At 42.7% G+C, this 18,296-nt stretch overlaps 2 protein-coding genes across 3 annotated transcripts in view; one reads left to right on the forward strand and one right to left on the reverse strand.

Moving 5' to 3' along the window:
- The window catches only part of LOC115771820, a 43,279-nt gene extending 26,575 nt beyond the window's left edge, over nt 1-16,704 (reverse strand). For both annotated transcript variants that reach the window (XM_030717698.1, XM_030717699.1), the window contains exon 1: nt 15,409-16,704. In XM_030717698.1, the coding sequence (XP_030573558.1) occupies nt 15,409-16,063 (655 nt within the window). In that variant the 5' untranslated portion in view covers nt 16,064-16,704. The remainder of the gene's footprint in view (nt 1-15,408) is intronic.
- A 288-nt stretch (nt 16,705-16,992) lies between these two features.
- LOC115771997 (U1 small nuclear ribonucleoprotein C) lies at nt 16,993-17,593 on the forward strand. The gene has a single exon (XM_030717928.1). The coding sequence runs from the start codon at nt 17,096-17,098 to the stop codon at nt 17,528-17,530; it is 435 nt and encodes a 144-aa protein (XP_030573788.1). The 5' UTR covers nt 16,993-17,095; the 3' UTR covers nt 17,531-17,593.
- The last annotated feature ends 703 nt before the right edge of the window (nt 17,594-18,296 follow it).

The following is an 18,296-nucleotide window of genomic DNA, read 5'->3' on the forward strand; positions in this document are numbered from 1 at the left end:
GGGCAACATTGCAATTGTCAGTGGCAAATGTTTTCGTTATTTATGTTGATGTACAAATTTAGAAAGTTTTCTTTTTTTTGTCATTTTAGCTTAGCTTTGCTTTTGTTTTTGCTGTTGAACTTTTGAACTTGTGGTTTTTAGCCCGTATATCAAATGGCCTGCAGCCTATCTGTTGACAATTGCAATTGCAGTTCGTCGAGCGTTTTACAACCGCAAGCGATTCGGTTGCAATAGCTGGCGGCAGCGGCAGCGGCAGCTGCTACTGCGGTTAATTAAAGCACAGCGATAATCAATTGTAACCAATGCCAATTGGTATATAGAAAGTTGGCCAGAAGGGCGATAAAATAAATAAAAACAAGAGAGAAAAAAACTGCATACAACATGGCATAGACCAAATACCCTTACCTCCGATCGATTGTCCCGATAAAAGTTGTACATTCGACTTGATACGGCTTTGCAGGCAGGTTAAGAGATTTGTGCTTTTGGTCATATCTTAATTATAATATTATTAATTAAAAGCTATATATTCAACAATTAAATATTATATAAATATATATGATAGTGTGGTCCGAAGTTGATTAAACTTTGCTCTTGTATAAGGCGCAAGAATATAAATACTTTTTTCTATGCGTTACACATTTCATGACAATATTGTAATACCCTCTATAAGGGTATAAGCAAATTAAAAAAAAAAAAAAACGCGCATCCTTTAACTGATTGAAAAAAATACTCAAAACTGATCCATAGGCGACGATTAGCTGTGAACTCGTGTTGCCACGAGTTGCATGCAGCAAGGTGCAGTAGCTGCCAGACCAACCGAACGTCCGTCCATCCGTCCGTCCGTCCGCCCGTCTGTCTGTCTGTCCGGCTGCACACGAGCGGTGTCCCCCAAGTGAAAGGCCGGCTCGCTCACGGTTTTGGCCTGAGCCTATGTGGGTTCGAACTATGTCAACTTTCCCAAAAACCTTAAGAAATAATGCAAAAAAGTAACAAATTCGTTCAGAATGTGGCGCTGAGATTTAAGGCAGGCGGGCGGGAGAGAGTAGAGCAGTTGGAGTAATTTTAGCACAGACTGTCTGTCGAGCACTCCAAAGCAGACATTGTCCTCCAATCTTATATCGTCTGTCGCTTATCGTTAGCCATTAAATGCAGACGAGGCGCAGATAATCAAGAGAGAGCCCCCCAGTCTGTGTCTGAGAGTGGCAAATGGAAAATGGTAAGAGGTGCTACAGAATCTGCAATTTAAGGTGTCTGTCTGTCAACACAGCAGCGGCATAGGTGATGGGGGAAGGGGGAGGGGAGACGGGTTGTTTAAGTTGTAGGCTGCTTGCATTTAGCGCTAATCTCAACAAACTTAACTGGCAAGCAATTCATGTGTCTGCTGCTGCAGCTGCAGCTGCAGCTGAGAAGTGTGCAGATCCTTGAGCTCTGAAGTTGCAGAAATTGCCAGACAAGGCAAGCCGCCTCACCTCGCCACCATCCCCTCCTCTACCTTCCTCTCACACTGCTGCGCGGCTAAGGCAAATATAATTATGTCACATTATGCGACAAACTCGCGTCGGACAGCACAACTCGTTAATGTATCTGACAAAACAGCCAATGGTATTGTAAACATCAACGGGAAAATAATGAAATTGTAAATACATCAAATTGTAAACATTTGCTGTGTCAAGCACAAATATTTGTCTCTCCAATTTGCGGCTTTAATCATGAATTTTCAGAGTTTTTAAAATACCCTGCACAGCACACAGCCGAACACGAGAGAAATTCTTAGAAATACACATTTATAAGATACATTTCAATATGAGATCTTATAAGAAATCTGTCAAGGATAATGGAGAGATTATATAATATAATTCTAATTATATAATAAAGGGATTATAAATAAAGAATAATATAATTAATAAATAATGAAATAATTATCTTTTACTAAAGAAAAGGAAGGAGAAGCTGCAGTGCCTTTCGAAATAAGATAGGTTAGATTACATATGCGGAAGTTGAGGAGGGACGCCCGAATGAGATGAGGTGTCTGGTATCTGAGATGGGTTAGGATGAGTTTCTGAATCAAAAAAGATATGTTCGAATTACTATCCTAAGTATATAGCTAGGAACACTTAACAGGGTATTTTTACGTCGTAGCTCTGACCCTAGAAAATCGTTGTCTCCTTTTTCAACAATCTATATATTTTCATATATTCTGCTGTCAACACTTGGCCAGACATTTGACATTTCTTTGCCCAATGCAACAGAGCAAACAAACAAATAAATAAAACTGATAAAAATAAAAAACAAACTCACCAGGAAAAATTGTCTTAAAATTTATTCATTGGGAACTTGAGATGTTACAATAATGTGTTTTAAAATATTAAATGGCGTGGCATAAATTATGAAAATCCAAATGAAAACGATAAGCTGTTGATGGCTACATTTGGACGAGCATTAAATGCTTAATTTGGAAAGTTTCGGTCATAAAAAATGTGGCCGAGCCCAAAAAATGCACATAAAATTGAACACCCAGCAAAACCAGTTAGTAGTCTAGTTGGCTAATACGTTGGCTCATTATGTAGACATTTAGTTTTATCACCTGTTGCACGAGTTCTGCATGCAGATAAGACCACACACATAAACACACAGCTACAAAAGAGTGCTTATCGAGCTTATCAAAGGTCACTCGGCTAATGTCAACAGTCGCAATGTGCACAAATCTGTTTCTTTTTTATGGATGGTAGTTACAGTGCGTACAAAAAAGAAACGCACTAAAATAGCCAGGCAAAAAGACCTTTGTTGTGGGCGTCCAAGAATTCGTTCAGTCAACAAACAAACTAATTTTGATTTATTGATACCCTGTAAGACGCTGATTAATGAAACTCCGCACTACGAACTACCACCAGCATGGTGGGGCCCAAGAGAACTGGAGAGTGTGCAACTCGAGCTAATTAATTTCACTTGTTTAACAATCATGAAAACGGCTAGAATGTTCTACTTGAGTGTGATCGATTAGATTATACCCTGTACCAAGTGGCAAAAACCAAATTTGTAGCAATTACTCTCTATTATTAAAGGAATAAGGCATTTAGTACTTGTTTTAATGAATCCTGCTTTAAGATCTTTTATTCTCAGAGTTCGGAATGAATGTACGAATAACTTTGCATGACTTCGTTTAGCTACAATGTATATTTCTTGCCTTATTGCACAACTTTAATACAGCCATTTATCGCAGGGTATCTATAAAAATGAGCAAGATGATTCTATTAGAGCATCCCGCTTGCAGCCAGACACAATTAATTATTTGTTGCATTACATTTTCATTTGATACAATGACATTTTTATGTGCTCATGGCATGGACTGAGCAGAGGGTCGGTTATTAAATTGGTATTGAAACATAAATTAAGCAACACATGTCCATAAAAACATTTGTAGCACTTGTCATATCAGCAAAATGCTTCAAAATTAACGAGCTCTCAGGATCAAGTGTTCGGCACTGGACACAGCACTGATAAGGACCTGCAGCAGATGCTGACCACTTGAAATGCTTTTTAATGTCTTTAGCTCGAAGGCATCCCGAATGGCAAATCAATTTTCGGGCGCATAAATCTGTTCGAAATAAAGAAAACTCAATAAAAAAAGTAATGGAAAAACTCAAGATAAAAGTAACAATAAATTAAGATGAACATAAAAGTAATAAAAAATAGGAATTAGTAACCAAACCATTAGAGTTTCCATCAATTTCGAACCGAGTTTACCCAAGAAATAAAATAGAGAAAGCTTCTAAAAGTAGCGCCTAAGATTAGTTAGGTAATTTGTTTCATTAACAAATCCATTAATTTAACTTGAATAATTTCACATTCACTTCCTCCAAGGCGCATCTGTAGGCATCAAAAGAAAACATTTTCCCACCACCAAACAACACAGGAAAACCACTTTTCCAGCAGTATTTTATCTCTTTCTTTTCTGCCTATCAAGAAACACATGTGCTACACGTAGCTGAAGTCTCGACTAGCCAATACTCTATTAAAAACGCCAACATATACGAAATATTTAATTTCTTCTATCTATCTATTAGCGAATTGTTTTTTAAAACAAAAATGTTGCATGAGTAAACTGGGTTTTAAATGCTCACAAAAAGAGTTGACGACTTGGCATGCCCTTTTGGCCAGCGGGCATGCACACTTAAAAGAAATTTTTGCCGCTACATAAAAAGCGCACACACATCATGCTACATGGCGCGTCCAGAGATTTGGAATGCCGCGAGAAGACAGCAACCCATTTGCCTCGTTCGCATGCTGCAGACTGTAAATCAATGACTCCGAAACTTTTGGGGCAAGTCCAACCAAATTGCCAAACAGACGAACGACAGAAGGACTGACAACTGGCAACAACGCGATGGCAAACAGCGACGCATCATAATAATTAAGAACAAATTCATTTACACTTTCAAATGTTGCACAGTGTAGCAAGGGGGTTTGGGGGGCTGTTGGGTGTGTAGGGTTTATGTTAGGCCCTTTCATTGGACTTGACATGTTTTGAGCGCTTGGAATTTATATGCTGAGCATGCGGAACGGAGCGGCATGCAGACCAGAGGAGCTGTGGGGAGACAGGGCGCAGAGATTGCCGCTGAAGCGCAGCAACAGCTGTGGCCCTTTGGGAAATTCTGTTTGTTTTCATTTTGTTTGTTTTTTTGTCGAGCTGCCAGTTTATTGAACTCTGCCGTTCGGCAATTGCAAAACATTGCAAACAGTTGAGCGTCTGCGAAAAATATAAATAAATTATAAAGAGCTCACATATGTGTACAATATTTCTGGGTAGCATCAACGCCTGCTTGGAACTGGGTCAACGCTCATTAAATTGGAACCTTTTGTTGATCTTTTGCGTTCATGGCATTGCCTGGCAATTGTAACAAATTTGTCGCGTAACGACCACTTAAACAGTTATCCCCTCCCTCTCCCCCACCCGCTCGGCCCTTTTTAGCCATTGTTGCACTAAACATTTCATTAATGCAATGCACGCGCTGCCACGCCTTTGCCTCGGTCCAAAAGTGGGCTAAACTGCTCGTTAGCATTGCCATTGTGCGTATTTCGAAAGCGGCATTCAAACGCCAGGTTCCACTTCCGGCTGTGACAGTTTTAAGCGCCACAACGCACCGGAAGCGCGCACGCATAAATATGAAAAAAAAAAGAAATACATACAAATGGTAAAAACTCTAAACACTTTTCAATGTTTCAAACAAAAAAGCGAAACACAAAGCGAAGCACTTGAAAAATCTCTAAAGCAGAAGTGGAACCTAAACATAAAGTTGGCATTGGCTGCGTTTCATGTATACCCTGTACTTATGTGTCAAAGGATATTGTTTACTTTCAGGGGTGGTTAAATAAGAAAGGCATACTAAAATAAATAGTATTTTTTTAAACAAGAGTATGTATGCACTATAAGATTCCATAGCCAATAGAACTCAGATGTTTGCCTTAACAAAATATCAAAACAGCTGTTCATTTTCCATAAACCCCACATGATAAAATGAGATTTTTGGTACGAGACGAACTAAGTTAAAGATTTCCACTTTTTTGAGTCCGAAATGGTTTATTCAACCTATTTTTTAATATTCCTCGTCTATCTATCTAATGTTAACAAACATCATACAATTAAAAACAAATCTGACTTTGAATTTTACCCAATTTCCCTTTGGCTACAGGGTATTTGCTAGTCAACCTGATCGACCTTTTCGATTGCACTTAATTAAACTATAGATATTTTTTATAAGACTTTTGTGAGAGCTGCGCGCAATCAGCAAACCATTTGATGACATTTTGAGTGCCTGTCAAATGGTTTGCAACCCTCCAGAGAAAAAGGAACCCTACAAAAAAAAAACCAGCGAACCGAACAACCAACAGAGGCAGCTGTTTTGCCCGCCAAACTGGCAACAGACTGACCCAGTGCAAAATCAATGGGCGAGCAATTGAATTGCATGCAGCCAGCTTCCGCATTCACATCCGCATCAGCACGGGGCGTCAGTTCACGGCTCATTGACGTGCGGCTGGTGCAAACAAAAGAGACGATCTGACCCAATTGATGTATCGATATAGATTGGGCGAACTGTAAACAAACATTAGGCAAGCCAAAGGTTACTTTTGGCTAAAGCGTATCTGACAGATAAAGTAGCTCACAGCTGGCAAGAGCAGCGCCGTCTGCACTGGAATGTTGAAGCTGGTCGTTATATCCGTCCGGTTTATAACATAATTTACGTCTCTTCCGCTTGGCCGCATAGTAATCAAGACAGTCAGCCAAGCTGCTTTTGGCCAGGTCTTAAGCAAACGTCACTGCAACTGCAGCTATTTTCAACTAAATGTATTTCTCGTCCGCATTACCGCTCCAGTCCACCCCTACCCCTGCTCACAGTCTGCTGGCATTTCGATTTGCCCTATTGTAATTGCATTTCGTGCTGCCTGCCTGCCTGACTGCCAGCCAGCCAGCCAGACAAGTCAAGGCAAAAAGCCGGGCCAACACGATTTCGACTCGACTCGAGAGCTTTTCGAGCGCTTTGCAGTTGTATCTGTGCATCTATAAGATACAATGCCATAGACTCTGGCAATGTCTGCCCATATATTATCTGAGCGTCGGCATCTTTGGTGGCCTCAGATTTCAATCACTTGCCAATTTTCATGCGAGCATCACATTGTGGCATGCCACATAAAATGGAATCTAAACTTGGGCAGCCGCTCAAATTGTAGTATGTATCCGCAACTCTGCAGATGTATCTTTATCTGGTTTTTGGGCCTAAGCGCATTAAGGCTTACTTAAACGCACTTAAAAGCATTATGTGTGGCTACCACCCTTAATTACACACACACACTCACACATGCAACGCCCCTAAGTGGCACGCATGCGCCCCTTGTGCCCAGCTGCCTGGACATAACCAAAAAGGATTTCTCTGCACAGATGAATCTAATTACAATAGTTTGCAGTGTGCATTTAGCGTTAATGATATGACTCCCAACTGCCGCATGCTACCAAAAGTTACGCACATGTGCCACATGGCTGAGCACGCCTACGTACATACGTACACACACACACACACACACACACACACACACACACCTCACCTGCAGCTTTAATTTTTGAAGCTTAGCTGAATAACCTCCCACTCCAGCCCAGCCCCGGCGCATGACTTGGCAAGTTGTCTGCTTTTTTTTTTGGAAAGTGGAGTCTCAAGTCCCACGCACTGGGCGCTCTGTCGCCGAGTGTTTCACGTGTTTCCTGCTTAACTCGCGCAGAGACTGTAGCATTGACTGACTGACAGTTTGAATGACGCTGCTTAATTGGCCATTACAAACTCAGTAGTGGCTGGCTAAGCGGCTTTTGGTCTTGCGCAAGTGTCTGAAGGGACGGGAGCGGAGACAGCGGAGCAGGCTTTTTCTTAAGAGATTCTCGAATTTCGAGTTTTCAAATGATTTTCGATTGCCTATCGTATGCAAATCAAGTGAAAGCTGCATGCAACAAGTCAACGCACACCCTTTCCCTTACCCCTCCCCTTTCGCCTATCCGCCGTCCCACATTTGGCAGACATTGACAATCTATAGCGATTACATTGAACTTAACCCAATTGCCCAGCGGCAAGCAAAAAGTGAAAATGTTGCAAGGAGCCTTCACAACAAACAGGCACCCAGTTGTCGTTTTTGTAGTTGCAAAGGATTCTTCGTATGTATTTGTCAGTCGCACGTATTTGTATCTCGTGTCTAGTCTGCTGTACATGTCAGTCGCCGGGATGCTCTTGCTGGTTGTTAACATGAAAAGATAAACATCGGAAATGATGTCAGTCAAGCTGCCTCTATCTCTGCCCCGCTACATCTGCCTGCCTCTCGCTGTCTCTCTTCCCCCTCTCTCGCCTACAACAGCCACAGCAGAAAACAGAAAAGAAAATCAGCCGGCGAACGGCTGAAAAATGTCAGTAGTTTTACATGCGGCAATCAGAGCAGCAGCAACAACAGCTACAACAACAACAACAACTCTTGTCTTTTGTTTCTTATGAATTGCGACTGCAGCTGATTGCCAGTTGTCTGCGTTGTTGCTTTGCGCATTTGACAACACTTAAAAGTGTTAGTAAATGATGGAAAGTGTTAAATGTTGAAAACAAAGCACAAATTCGTGCACGCGATTGCTCTTAAGGAGGATACGAGACGGCGCAAGAGAGAAAGAGAGAGAGAGAGAGAGAGAGAGAGAGAGAGAGAGAGATAGAGAGAGAGGGAGAGAAGGGGAGAGAAAGCAAGATGCTGTAGAAAATTAGTAGAGAGAAAAGAATCTAAATAGTATGTAAAAAGTTTTAGGAGCTCGGGACTCAAGACAGCTGGGTTCTGCTAGCAACCCCTACAAGCAACAAAATATTATTATGATATAAGATATTATGATAAAAAGCATAGGTAGATTAAAAAAAAAACACACACACTTTGTAAGAGTTACTTGTGTGCCTTAATTAAATAAAATTAATATATAAACTAATATTTATACTTATATAGGACAGGACAAATTATTTGGTTGAAGTTTTTATACATTACACAATTAGTTGGGGAATTTCATTTAAATGCAATTTTAGAAGATTTATCCTCACTAATTTATGATATTTTAACAATTAATGTTATCTCATAAGCGTATTGCGCGTAGTAATTACGTCAGTTTTTTATTGCCTTTGGGCTTATAACTGACATATTATGACAACAACAACTAGTTTGTGTAAATAAAATGTGTTTATTGTATTATAACAATTTGATAGATAAGCGTATTATGGGCATGGTTCATGAAAATACAACATAAAACTGAATGCCTTGCCTCGATTTATAATAAATCAACACAAAATGAATAATGAATAATAAAAGCATTTTTTGTAGAAATTCGCATGGAATAAAACGTAAGTTTTTCTGAACAAAATATGTGTCGTTTTAATTAAAATGATTTAGATATTATTTAAAACAATAGAGCCCATTTTGATAGCTCATATATTTTGCACAATAATTAATGTACCTATATAGTATATTATATAGACAAGCATATAATTTACAGTCTGACGTTCTCATAGATATAGTATCACAATTCTAGCACCTTGAACGTAGTCATGGCGCAATGTATCTGATAGTAAAGCAGGTGTCTATGATAAGATATCAGTTAAAACAGTTATAACAATTAGGTAATAGGCTAGTTAGTTACGCACTTCAGTAGCTGCGATCTTGAGATACTTGAGTTGGCAAGCAAAACAACAATGTACCCAGCGATCTATTAATATGATCTGATCTAGCAGCTGCCATCGGCCGGATTGTTAAATCAACGCCACATTAATTCCCTTTAACAAATGCAGCCCGAACACACACCCAAAAGCCTGATTAATTTGCATATTGCGTGAGCTTGTGTCTGTGCATGTTTGATAAGATCAACGCATCAGCTGGCGCACCGCCCCTTGTGGCACGTCATATGCATAACTTGTTTTTGTGCCACAAACAAAACAATTTTCGCACTGGCGCGTCCTCATCTCGTCCTCGTGCAGCAGTTAGGGAGCGTTTTGTGTTATGAATGCGTTGCACAACAGCAGAACCAACAATAACACAAAAAAAAGGGTTGTTGCAACACCGTAACCAAGTTTCTTTTTTGGCTGCAACCTTTTGCGGTTAGCTCGGACTGCTTTTAGGCCAGGTAGCAAACGCTAAGCTCATCTTTGGCTGCGTGTTGCGGCCTGATGAATGAGAGTGAAAAATGAAACATAAATTGCTGTTGCTGTCGCAATGTTGCTGCCACTGCTGCAATCAGTCGTCCGGAAATCAACACAGACAGTGCAGCATTAAGACAGACTGCCAGGCAGGCAGACAGACAGCCAGACAGGCAGACAGCGTCATAAACAGGCGCAGGACAAATGGGTTTGTCCTTAGCTGCCTTGCACAGCCAACACACGCACACACTTATGTAATGTTGTTGTGCGTAATTGAATTCAAGGTCTGAGAATCGCCAGCTCGCAGCTTTTCCAAAAAGCACTCCGGCCCGAGTTTCCGAGAAACAAGTTGAGGTCCATGCCACAGCCGCACAACAGCAAAATGGGCAACGAGAAATTCCAATGCTCGTCTCGCGAGTAATGCAAGTAATGCCACAACACGTTGCTGCAGGGTTTGGGAACCTCCTCCTCCTCCTCTTCTTCTAGTCGTTGCCTCCGTGCTGTTGTTGTGCGTCGCCGTCTGCGCTTGATTAGTGCCGCGCTGTTTACCTGTGGGATGCTGTACAGGTTTCTGGAACGAATCTATAAACTGAAATCGCATGCCAGCACATTGCTGCCTCTAAAAAAAAAAATAAAATAAAAACAGAAACTGGAAAATACCAACGCACAATTTTGCGCTTTCGCTGTGGAACGCACAGCCAGGGCACAGACAGAATTCTGGGCATTGCCCATTCGGGTTGCGCCTTTGTTCTAACGCCTACAATATCCTGTTGTCTATGTGTGCCCACACCACATGCCACATGCCGCATGCCGCATGCCGCATGCCACACGACTTGCAACAGCCAGTTTAATGGGCATATTTAGAAACATGTTTGGCTTTTATAAATTAAATTTAAATGCCATTAAATCTCAACTGATATGCTTAGACATGGAGGCCAAGAGATTGCAGTCAGGAAAGGTGCAAGCAGACGTTTGTGAGTGTCTGCCATGGGGCAACATTCTCATGTAAATAGACACACACACACACACAGAGAGAGAACAGCTAGATTAGAAAGTCGTCGTGCTGCATAGAGACAACAGTTTATGGCTCAGAAAGTCAATTTGGCTAAAACTCTTACAGCTCCCATAGGTAAAATGCGGGTGTTTTGATTCTAACAAGCTGTTTATAAGACTATCGCTGAACTTGAAACCGCAACGCTTTTCGTGTAGCTCTTAAGTTTGGACTATTTATTGCAGCACCGGCACCAAATCACATCCGCTGCAGGCAAACAAACGAAAGCAACAACAAAAGCTATTTATGTGCCACGTTTTGTATACTCTAGCGAAGGGTACTTCCAATTTGTGCCTCGGATTGTGTCACGCCTGGGCATAATAATAACGAACTGCAATTTCATTTAAATATATCAGAGAAATCCCAGAAAGAGCAGAACATTTCATTAGACAACTATATCTTATAACTCCCATACGAAGACATCGCAAACAGTATGGGGTTTTTTTTTTAATACAGAGTATTCAATGTTCGACAATCCTAACGTAACTCTTGCTGTCGTTGTGTTCGGCTACCCAACAAATAGAAATTAACGTTGAGTTCGCTGTGGCACATCAATTTAAAGTTCTTTATGAGCCGAACGGATCGAAAAAGCGCCGCACTTCAAAACCAAACCAAACGAAACGAAACGATCTTCGGTTTCGGGGCAAACGTCGTCTGCCTGTGAATGAAGCCCGCCGCAGTCTCGAGTATTGACGACGTTCAAGTCTGATGTCGGGCGGGGTAACGCATAGCTTAAAGTTCAATGACTGAAAGGTGCGTCGCTGTTGTTGTTGTTGTTGCTGCTGCTGCTGCTGCGGTTGCATAGAAATGCATCAAACTGAAACTCCGGCAGCGACTTTACGAGCTGTGGCCATGTATTGGCTATGGCAAACGTGCAAAAATGCAGCAACTGCAGATGCAGACGCAAACGACGATCGGCAATCAATCTGCAGATTCCAGTTGCCGTTCTTGGTGGCACGCAACAAGTTTCTTAGCCGTTGAACTTGTGGCCTTAACTGCGCGACGCTGTTCGCTGTTCGCGCACTTTTCAGCTACACTTGCTGCCCAAGTTGAGCAAACAACGCATCAGCATTAAAAACGAAGAGGAAGAATGTTATCTACCACAAAAGCAAATATGGCATAGCAGAGCTGGTTGGGTTCCCGAGTTCCCAGGTTCCCAGTTGGATTGCAGCTTATGCAACCTGGCGATTGCCACACGTTGCAACACCGGTTCGCCGAGACTCACTTGTTGTTTATAGTATGCACGGCGCTGTCAGCGCGCATCTATATATATGTAAGTGTTCTATCTCTATCTGTATCTGGCGGCCGTATCTGTATTCGTATCTCTATCTGTATCTGTATCTGTATCTGTATCTGTATATATGACTGTGCTGGCCGCGACTTTGCTTGGTTTACATTTCGGTTTTGCGCTTCAAGTGAGAACAAAATGTTGTTTGGGAAAAGTAAACAAAAAAAAAGAAGTAAAAAGAATTCCAACAGAAAAATAAAGTGCCCGCTGCCCCCAACACACCCAGCCCCAAGGCAAACCCGGCTGCAACAATCAAATGCTCGTCAGCGCACTTGAAATACAATAATGCGTCGAATGTTTAAAACACAAGAAAAAAAGAACAAAACCAAACTAACAACTATGGCAACAGACAATAACGCACAGTATCTGTATCTTTTGCCTTTATTTTTTTTTTTGGTGTGTATCTCATTTTTGTTGGTTAGTTGAAATTATTTGGCTGTGGCACGCAGCGTTTTTTTTCCTTCTTCTTCTTTAGAGCGCTTAAGGTTTATTTTCGTTGGCTGGTTTGTTTAGTTTTGTGGCGGCACACACAGACGTCGCACACACACACACACACACCCGAAACGACATGTTGCAGGTGGGAACAGGTTTTGTGCGCTGCTCAGATGCGGGCCATATCTTTGGTCAGGCTGCGCGTAATTTATTCCCACTGTGCCTGCAATTACTTTTTGGAACAGAACACAGACGTAAAAATAAAGAGGAAGGCATTAAAAAAAGCTCGCAAGTCGCAGCTTGCATACCCTTTCAATAACATTTATCTGTAATGTTAAATGCACATTAACTAACATTTCTCTGTTATGCTGAAACACCATCTACAACAACCTTGGACTTTTTTATATAAGATTGATGAGGCATGTGCTCATTTTATCAACCATTGCCAAGTGTACTTCATGGGATTAAATTTCACTGGCATTGGCAACACGTAGCAAATTAGCTTAACAGCCAAATGCCATGTGTGCACAAAACTATATACTGCCCACGCACACATATGTAGCTGTATGTATGTATGTATTTTTTCACATATCAATCGTGCCAAGTTCCAAGTAAATGGCCATCCTTTGGCCAAGTGGATAGCGGTCATGTTCAAAGTGCAGCTGCCTTCACCAACAAGTAACAACTCAAAGTGCAAACAGCAGCAGAAGCAGCAGCAGTCGCAACAGTAGCAGTCACTCATAGTCTAGTCACGTATGCGGCAGGCACAGCGCCTGTTTACATGTTGCCGAGCAATATGGCCGATTGATAGAGGTAGCAAAAAACACAAAACAAAAAAAAAAACTCAGCCAACGGTAACAGTTGCGCGCCTCTCTTCCTCTCCCTAGACTTTAGCAGAAAGACGCACCCCTGCTGCCGCACGCTTTGTCTCCCTCCACGCATGGCTGCACGGCCCCCTTTGAGGCAACTGCGGCTTAGTTAACATTTGCCCACAAATGGCAATGGCGATGGATGTCGCGCTGTAATGGCATTTTCTATTATGGGCACATTAATGAGCGGCGCTGAGCAACACTGGCAGGGAGGAGAGCGCGCGCACAGGTGAGAGCGGCCGTCAGCATAACTGCATGTGGCCGTTGCAGCAAATGCCAATTGCAAAATTACCAACTTACCAATACTTTAATATATGCGTGTGTGTTTGCGTGTGCTATGTGCTTGTAATTACGTGCTTCTCTTGTTCTGTGCGCTTCATACCTGAGCAATTAGCGCGCGCGCTGCTTTTGCTTGCAGCAGCTGCCTTTAGTCAGCAGCTGTCAGCTGTCAAAAGTAAACGGAGAGAGAGAGCGAGATGGAGCGTGCGGTGTTGCAAATCGATCGCATTCGATCACTCTGGCAACACTAAACTTTGCGGTAATGCCTTACAAAGAGCAGAAAGAATATGAAATGTGCAAAAAGCTGCAGTCAGCGTCGCCAGTCTGACGTCTGGCTGTATTTTTTTCTCGTAAAATTTATTGCACAGGCGCAAATTTCCAGCGAATAGCAAAATTCTGAAAATGCAAACGGCACGAAAAGAAAATTAAAAACACAAAAAATGCTGCACCAAGGCAATGCCAAATGTGGAGCGAGCTCAGTTCGACAGGCAGGCAACGTACTGCAACTTGTTGCTGCCACAAATCTTGAAGGCTTACAGACAGAGCTGAGTGCAACATACATAAATGCGCAAACATGTTGGCCACAATTTAACACAAGGTCGCGAACACAATGAACCAAAGCAACTTTAGCCGCTTATCTGTAATTGTAGTAGCAGCTAATTGTGCGAAGAGGCCACAGCTCCACCTACAACACGCCACGCCAGCCAGAGTGAATGTGCAAGAAAGAAGAAGCAGCAGCAGCAAAACCAGAAAGTAAACAAGGTGTTAATTTCGCGCTCTGCTTTTGCGCCGTGCAAATTGAATTTAATTTACAACAAAGCAAACGAAAGAAAAACGCAGCAAAGATAAGATTCCAGCACGACGCAAAGGCAGCCACCCACAGCACACACACACCCACACACGCACACACACACACTACGTGCAAGCACAGACGAAAGCTCGGCAGGCACGCATACTAAGCAGTAGAGGAGGGGGGAGCAAGGCAGCGAGAGATGACACTAGATAAGCTGCCTTTTGATAAACGCACTTGACTTTGCCAGCGACTCGCTATGAATGGCAATTCAAATATGCATGCATGCATATGTATGTACACACACATATATATACTATATACAGTGAAAGCTCTACTAACGTACAGCTGCTTTGGGCGGACATCTCAAGTGGTCGGCCGTTTTATTTAACCCCAATATTTTTTCTTAATTTGCTTGGGTGAACGTTTTTTGACCTAAACAAGTTTTATAACGAAAAATCTTTTATGAAAATTAGCCAACGGATAAATTTGATTTAAATAACAAATATCTAGATTTGTTAAATCAATTTTTTTTGAAGCAAATTGAAAAGATAATCTAAATTTGAATATGTGTATTCTTCACACAACACAGATTGTATGTTATGTTATGCTAATGCTTGGCAATAAGCCTATGTATGTATGTGCATGTATGTATATGTGTACTCATACTATAAATGTGAAGTGCGATTGTATGTGTATCGGCATTAACATTAACAGTTCAAAAGCATGTCCACATTTGTACAGAAGTTAATGTGACAATGCCGGAAGAGAAAATTAATTAAAATAGTTTTCGTTTGTAAAATATTAGGCTAAAGGTTGGGTTTACAGCAAAAATAAAAGTGAGTTGCGGATCGATCCTCTAATTTTGTTGCTAAATTGTTTGGAACATTAACCTGAGCAGGTGCTGTGGGTAATCACGTCAAGAGAGCTTTTACTGTACCTGCTGCATGTATGCGTGTTTCTTGATCATGTTCAAGCTTAAAGCATATATATTGTGTTCTTGGAATACTTACGAACTGTGACCATTTTCGGATCGTAGGCACAAACGCGCCGCTCGACGGCCGTGATCTTGCGCTGGACACGGCCCGCCCGCTCGCCCACCGACTGCAAGTCCCGCTGCAGCTCGTCGAAGATGTCGCTGGCAATGAGCACCAGGCTGGCCAGCTGGCGCAGCGCATTGCTCAGCGTTATATTGCTGATCGAGTCGAACTCGTAGCCGGACACGATCCTGGTCGCCGTCGGCGACTGCGGCGCGCTGGCGTTGCGTGCGGGCAGCGCCACGCGCTGCTGGCTGGGATGGCGCGAATTCGGCAGCGACTGGGAGGCACGCGCTTGCGTTGGCGATGTGGGTGTGGGTGTTGTGGGCGTGGTCGAGGGCAGAAATTCAACATGCTGCTTGAGTTTCTTCATGGGCAGCGCGGCCGGCGGGCGCGGCTCGGCGTCCGACTCGCCATTGGGCAGGACATGGACCAGCGCCCGGGTCAGGCTGGGCGATGTGGCTGATGTGGGCGTGCCGGCGTCCGTCTCATCCGGCAACTGTTTGTTGATGCAATTGTTGTTCTTGCACTTGCCGGGCACGCACTGGAATCGCGTCGAGGCATGCCCCAGACTGGCGGCTGTCGCCTGAGCCACATTCACCGGCTGCACAATACGCTGTACAAAGGGCATATCGCTAGCTGTTCCCCCTGCAACTCATTCAGACTGGCGCGTATCCAATCCAATAAAGAGAGAAAAAACGCAAATATCCCACAGCCGAAACTGGTCGAGCAACTTCTGGAGTTGGATCCTCTGCGGCGACGACGGCGACGGCGGCTCCTTCCAACGTTGTCTTCGGCTTTGCCTTTGGCTCTATTGTTTTCTGTTTTTGGCTCTGCGATGCTGCGGCAACATAAATTCCTTTGCTTTTAGCTGTTTACACACACACACACACGCACGCGCGCGCGCACGCATACACATGCACGCACAAACTAGTTGACCGCCTTAATGCGAGACTTTGGCCGGGTTTTTAATTGAATGTAAACCGAGCACACACACACACACACACCGGCGTTTTGGGCGGCAGTTATTTATGCACTCTGAACTGGTTTATGCTTTGCATCTCATACGGTGGCATTAAACACGCCGAACACGAATTGGTAATAATTACGATTTTATTGCTTCTTCTGTTTCTCAGGCAGGCACACTATTTCTTGCTTCTTTTTTATTGCCGTTACGCGTGTTTGCCGCTCATTCACAGTCGACACATCATTCAAAAAGGTGCGCACAACAACAACACCAACTACTACGGCAGAGCTGGCGTCCGCTCACACGTCCTACTCGTTTGCCGGTCAAAAAAAACTGTTAACGCAGACTGTTAATGTTAACGGCTGCACCAAGCTGTTATACTCAAAAGGCACGGTTATTCATCGATAGTACAGATATTTAAAATACAAAGTACAGATATTTAAAATAATATCGATAGACCGATAATAATAAGGTTAAATTTTGTCAGCATTTTACCACACTTATTTATGCCTGCATTTGCAGTATTTCGGTAAGTATATTTTTATGGATTTTGTGTATTTTTATGCTTGCATGTTACGGTCACTCTGTCAATAATATTTTGCTGTACGTCTTTATTTTAATTTCGACATCGGGCATTTTTCATGTTTACTTCAAATATATAAAACGTAAACAAACTGGATATTGCCGCATATCAGCATGCCCAAGTACTACTGTGACTATTGCGATACATATTTAACGCACGATTCGCCGTCGGTGCGAAAAACGCATTGCACGGGCCGCAAACATCGTGACAATGTCAAGTTCTACTACCAAAAGTGGATGGAGGAGCAGGCACAGCATCTGATCGATGCCACTACAGCTGCATTCAAGGCGGGCAAGATTACAAATAATCCATTCGCCGGACCCGCGCCGGGCAACAAACCAACCGGCGTTTCCATACCGCCGCCCAACATGGGAGCACCGCCACGTCCAGGAATGCCAAACATGCCGCCGTATATGCAACCCATGATGAATCCTCTGATGGCACCCACAGGCATACGTCCGCCACCTATCCTGAATCCGATGGCCATGATGGGACCGCCGCCACCACTGGGAACGATTCCTCCACAGATGATGAATGGACCGAAATAAAATATTGAAATTACGTCAAATAGCTAAGAACAATTGCAAATACACTATACATTTGTAAAACCACATTTGTTTTTGTATCATAATTCAAATAATTTCTATGTTAGACAGTTTAAAATGTATTTTAATGTTTAAAACGAACTTAAAAATGCCAGCAATTTCAAATAATGCACCATTTTTGCCCAATATTTATATGTATATAGAGCTGCACTCTTCACACGCACAGGCAAATTACACATTTCCATGAGTTTGAAAGCTGTCAGCTGTTTGCAATGCGGGCAGGCGGTTGGCCTTCCAATCCCTCCCCAAAACAACAAAAAGCTTGTTCAACTTGTTCGCGTTTGCACTTCCAGCGTCTTTGCCGCGTCACAAAAATAATCTTACAAACGAGCAATGGTGGTTGTTAGTGTTGAGTTGGAGGCGGCGTCGGCATGGGAAACGGGCGCAGCATTGGATGAGCTCATACAAAAGCCTCGAAACAAGTTTAGCTTTTTGGAAATGAGATACGAACACGTACATACATACATACATACACATAATATACATATTATTGTATGTGAATACATTGTGCCGCAGTGTTGTGCCAGTCTCAGCTTCAGTTGGACGTGAAACGTTAGCGACAGCGGAGCGCCCACGCGGAAAAAACGTTTGTAACAAATACGAGAAGTGTGTGTTCAAGCTCGCATTAGTGTGAGTGGTGTTTCTTGTTGAGTGTATGCGAATAAGAACAATAATACTGGCCGCCGTCGTGCTATTTTAGCAGTCGCTA

Source organism: Drosophila novamexicana, unplaced genomic scaffold (assembly GCF_003285875.2).
Source record: "Drosophila novamexicana strain 15010-1031.04,08,12 unplaced genomic scaffold, DnovRS2.1 tig00000108-arrow-pilon, whole genome shotgun sequence".
NCBI lineage: Eukaryota > Metazoa > Arthropoda > Insecta > Diptera > Drosophilidae > Drosophila > Drosophila novamexicana.

Excerpts from the sequence above, each read along its gene's own strand:
- LOC115771997 (XM_030717928.1), top strand. The coding sequence starts at position 17,096 with ATGCCCAAGTACTACTGTGACTATTGCGATACATATTTAACGCACGAT.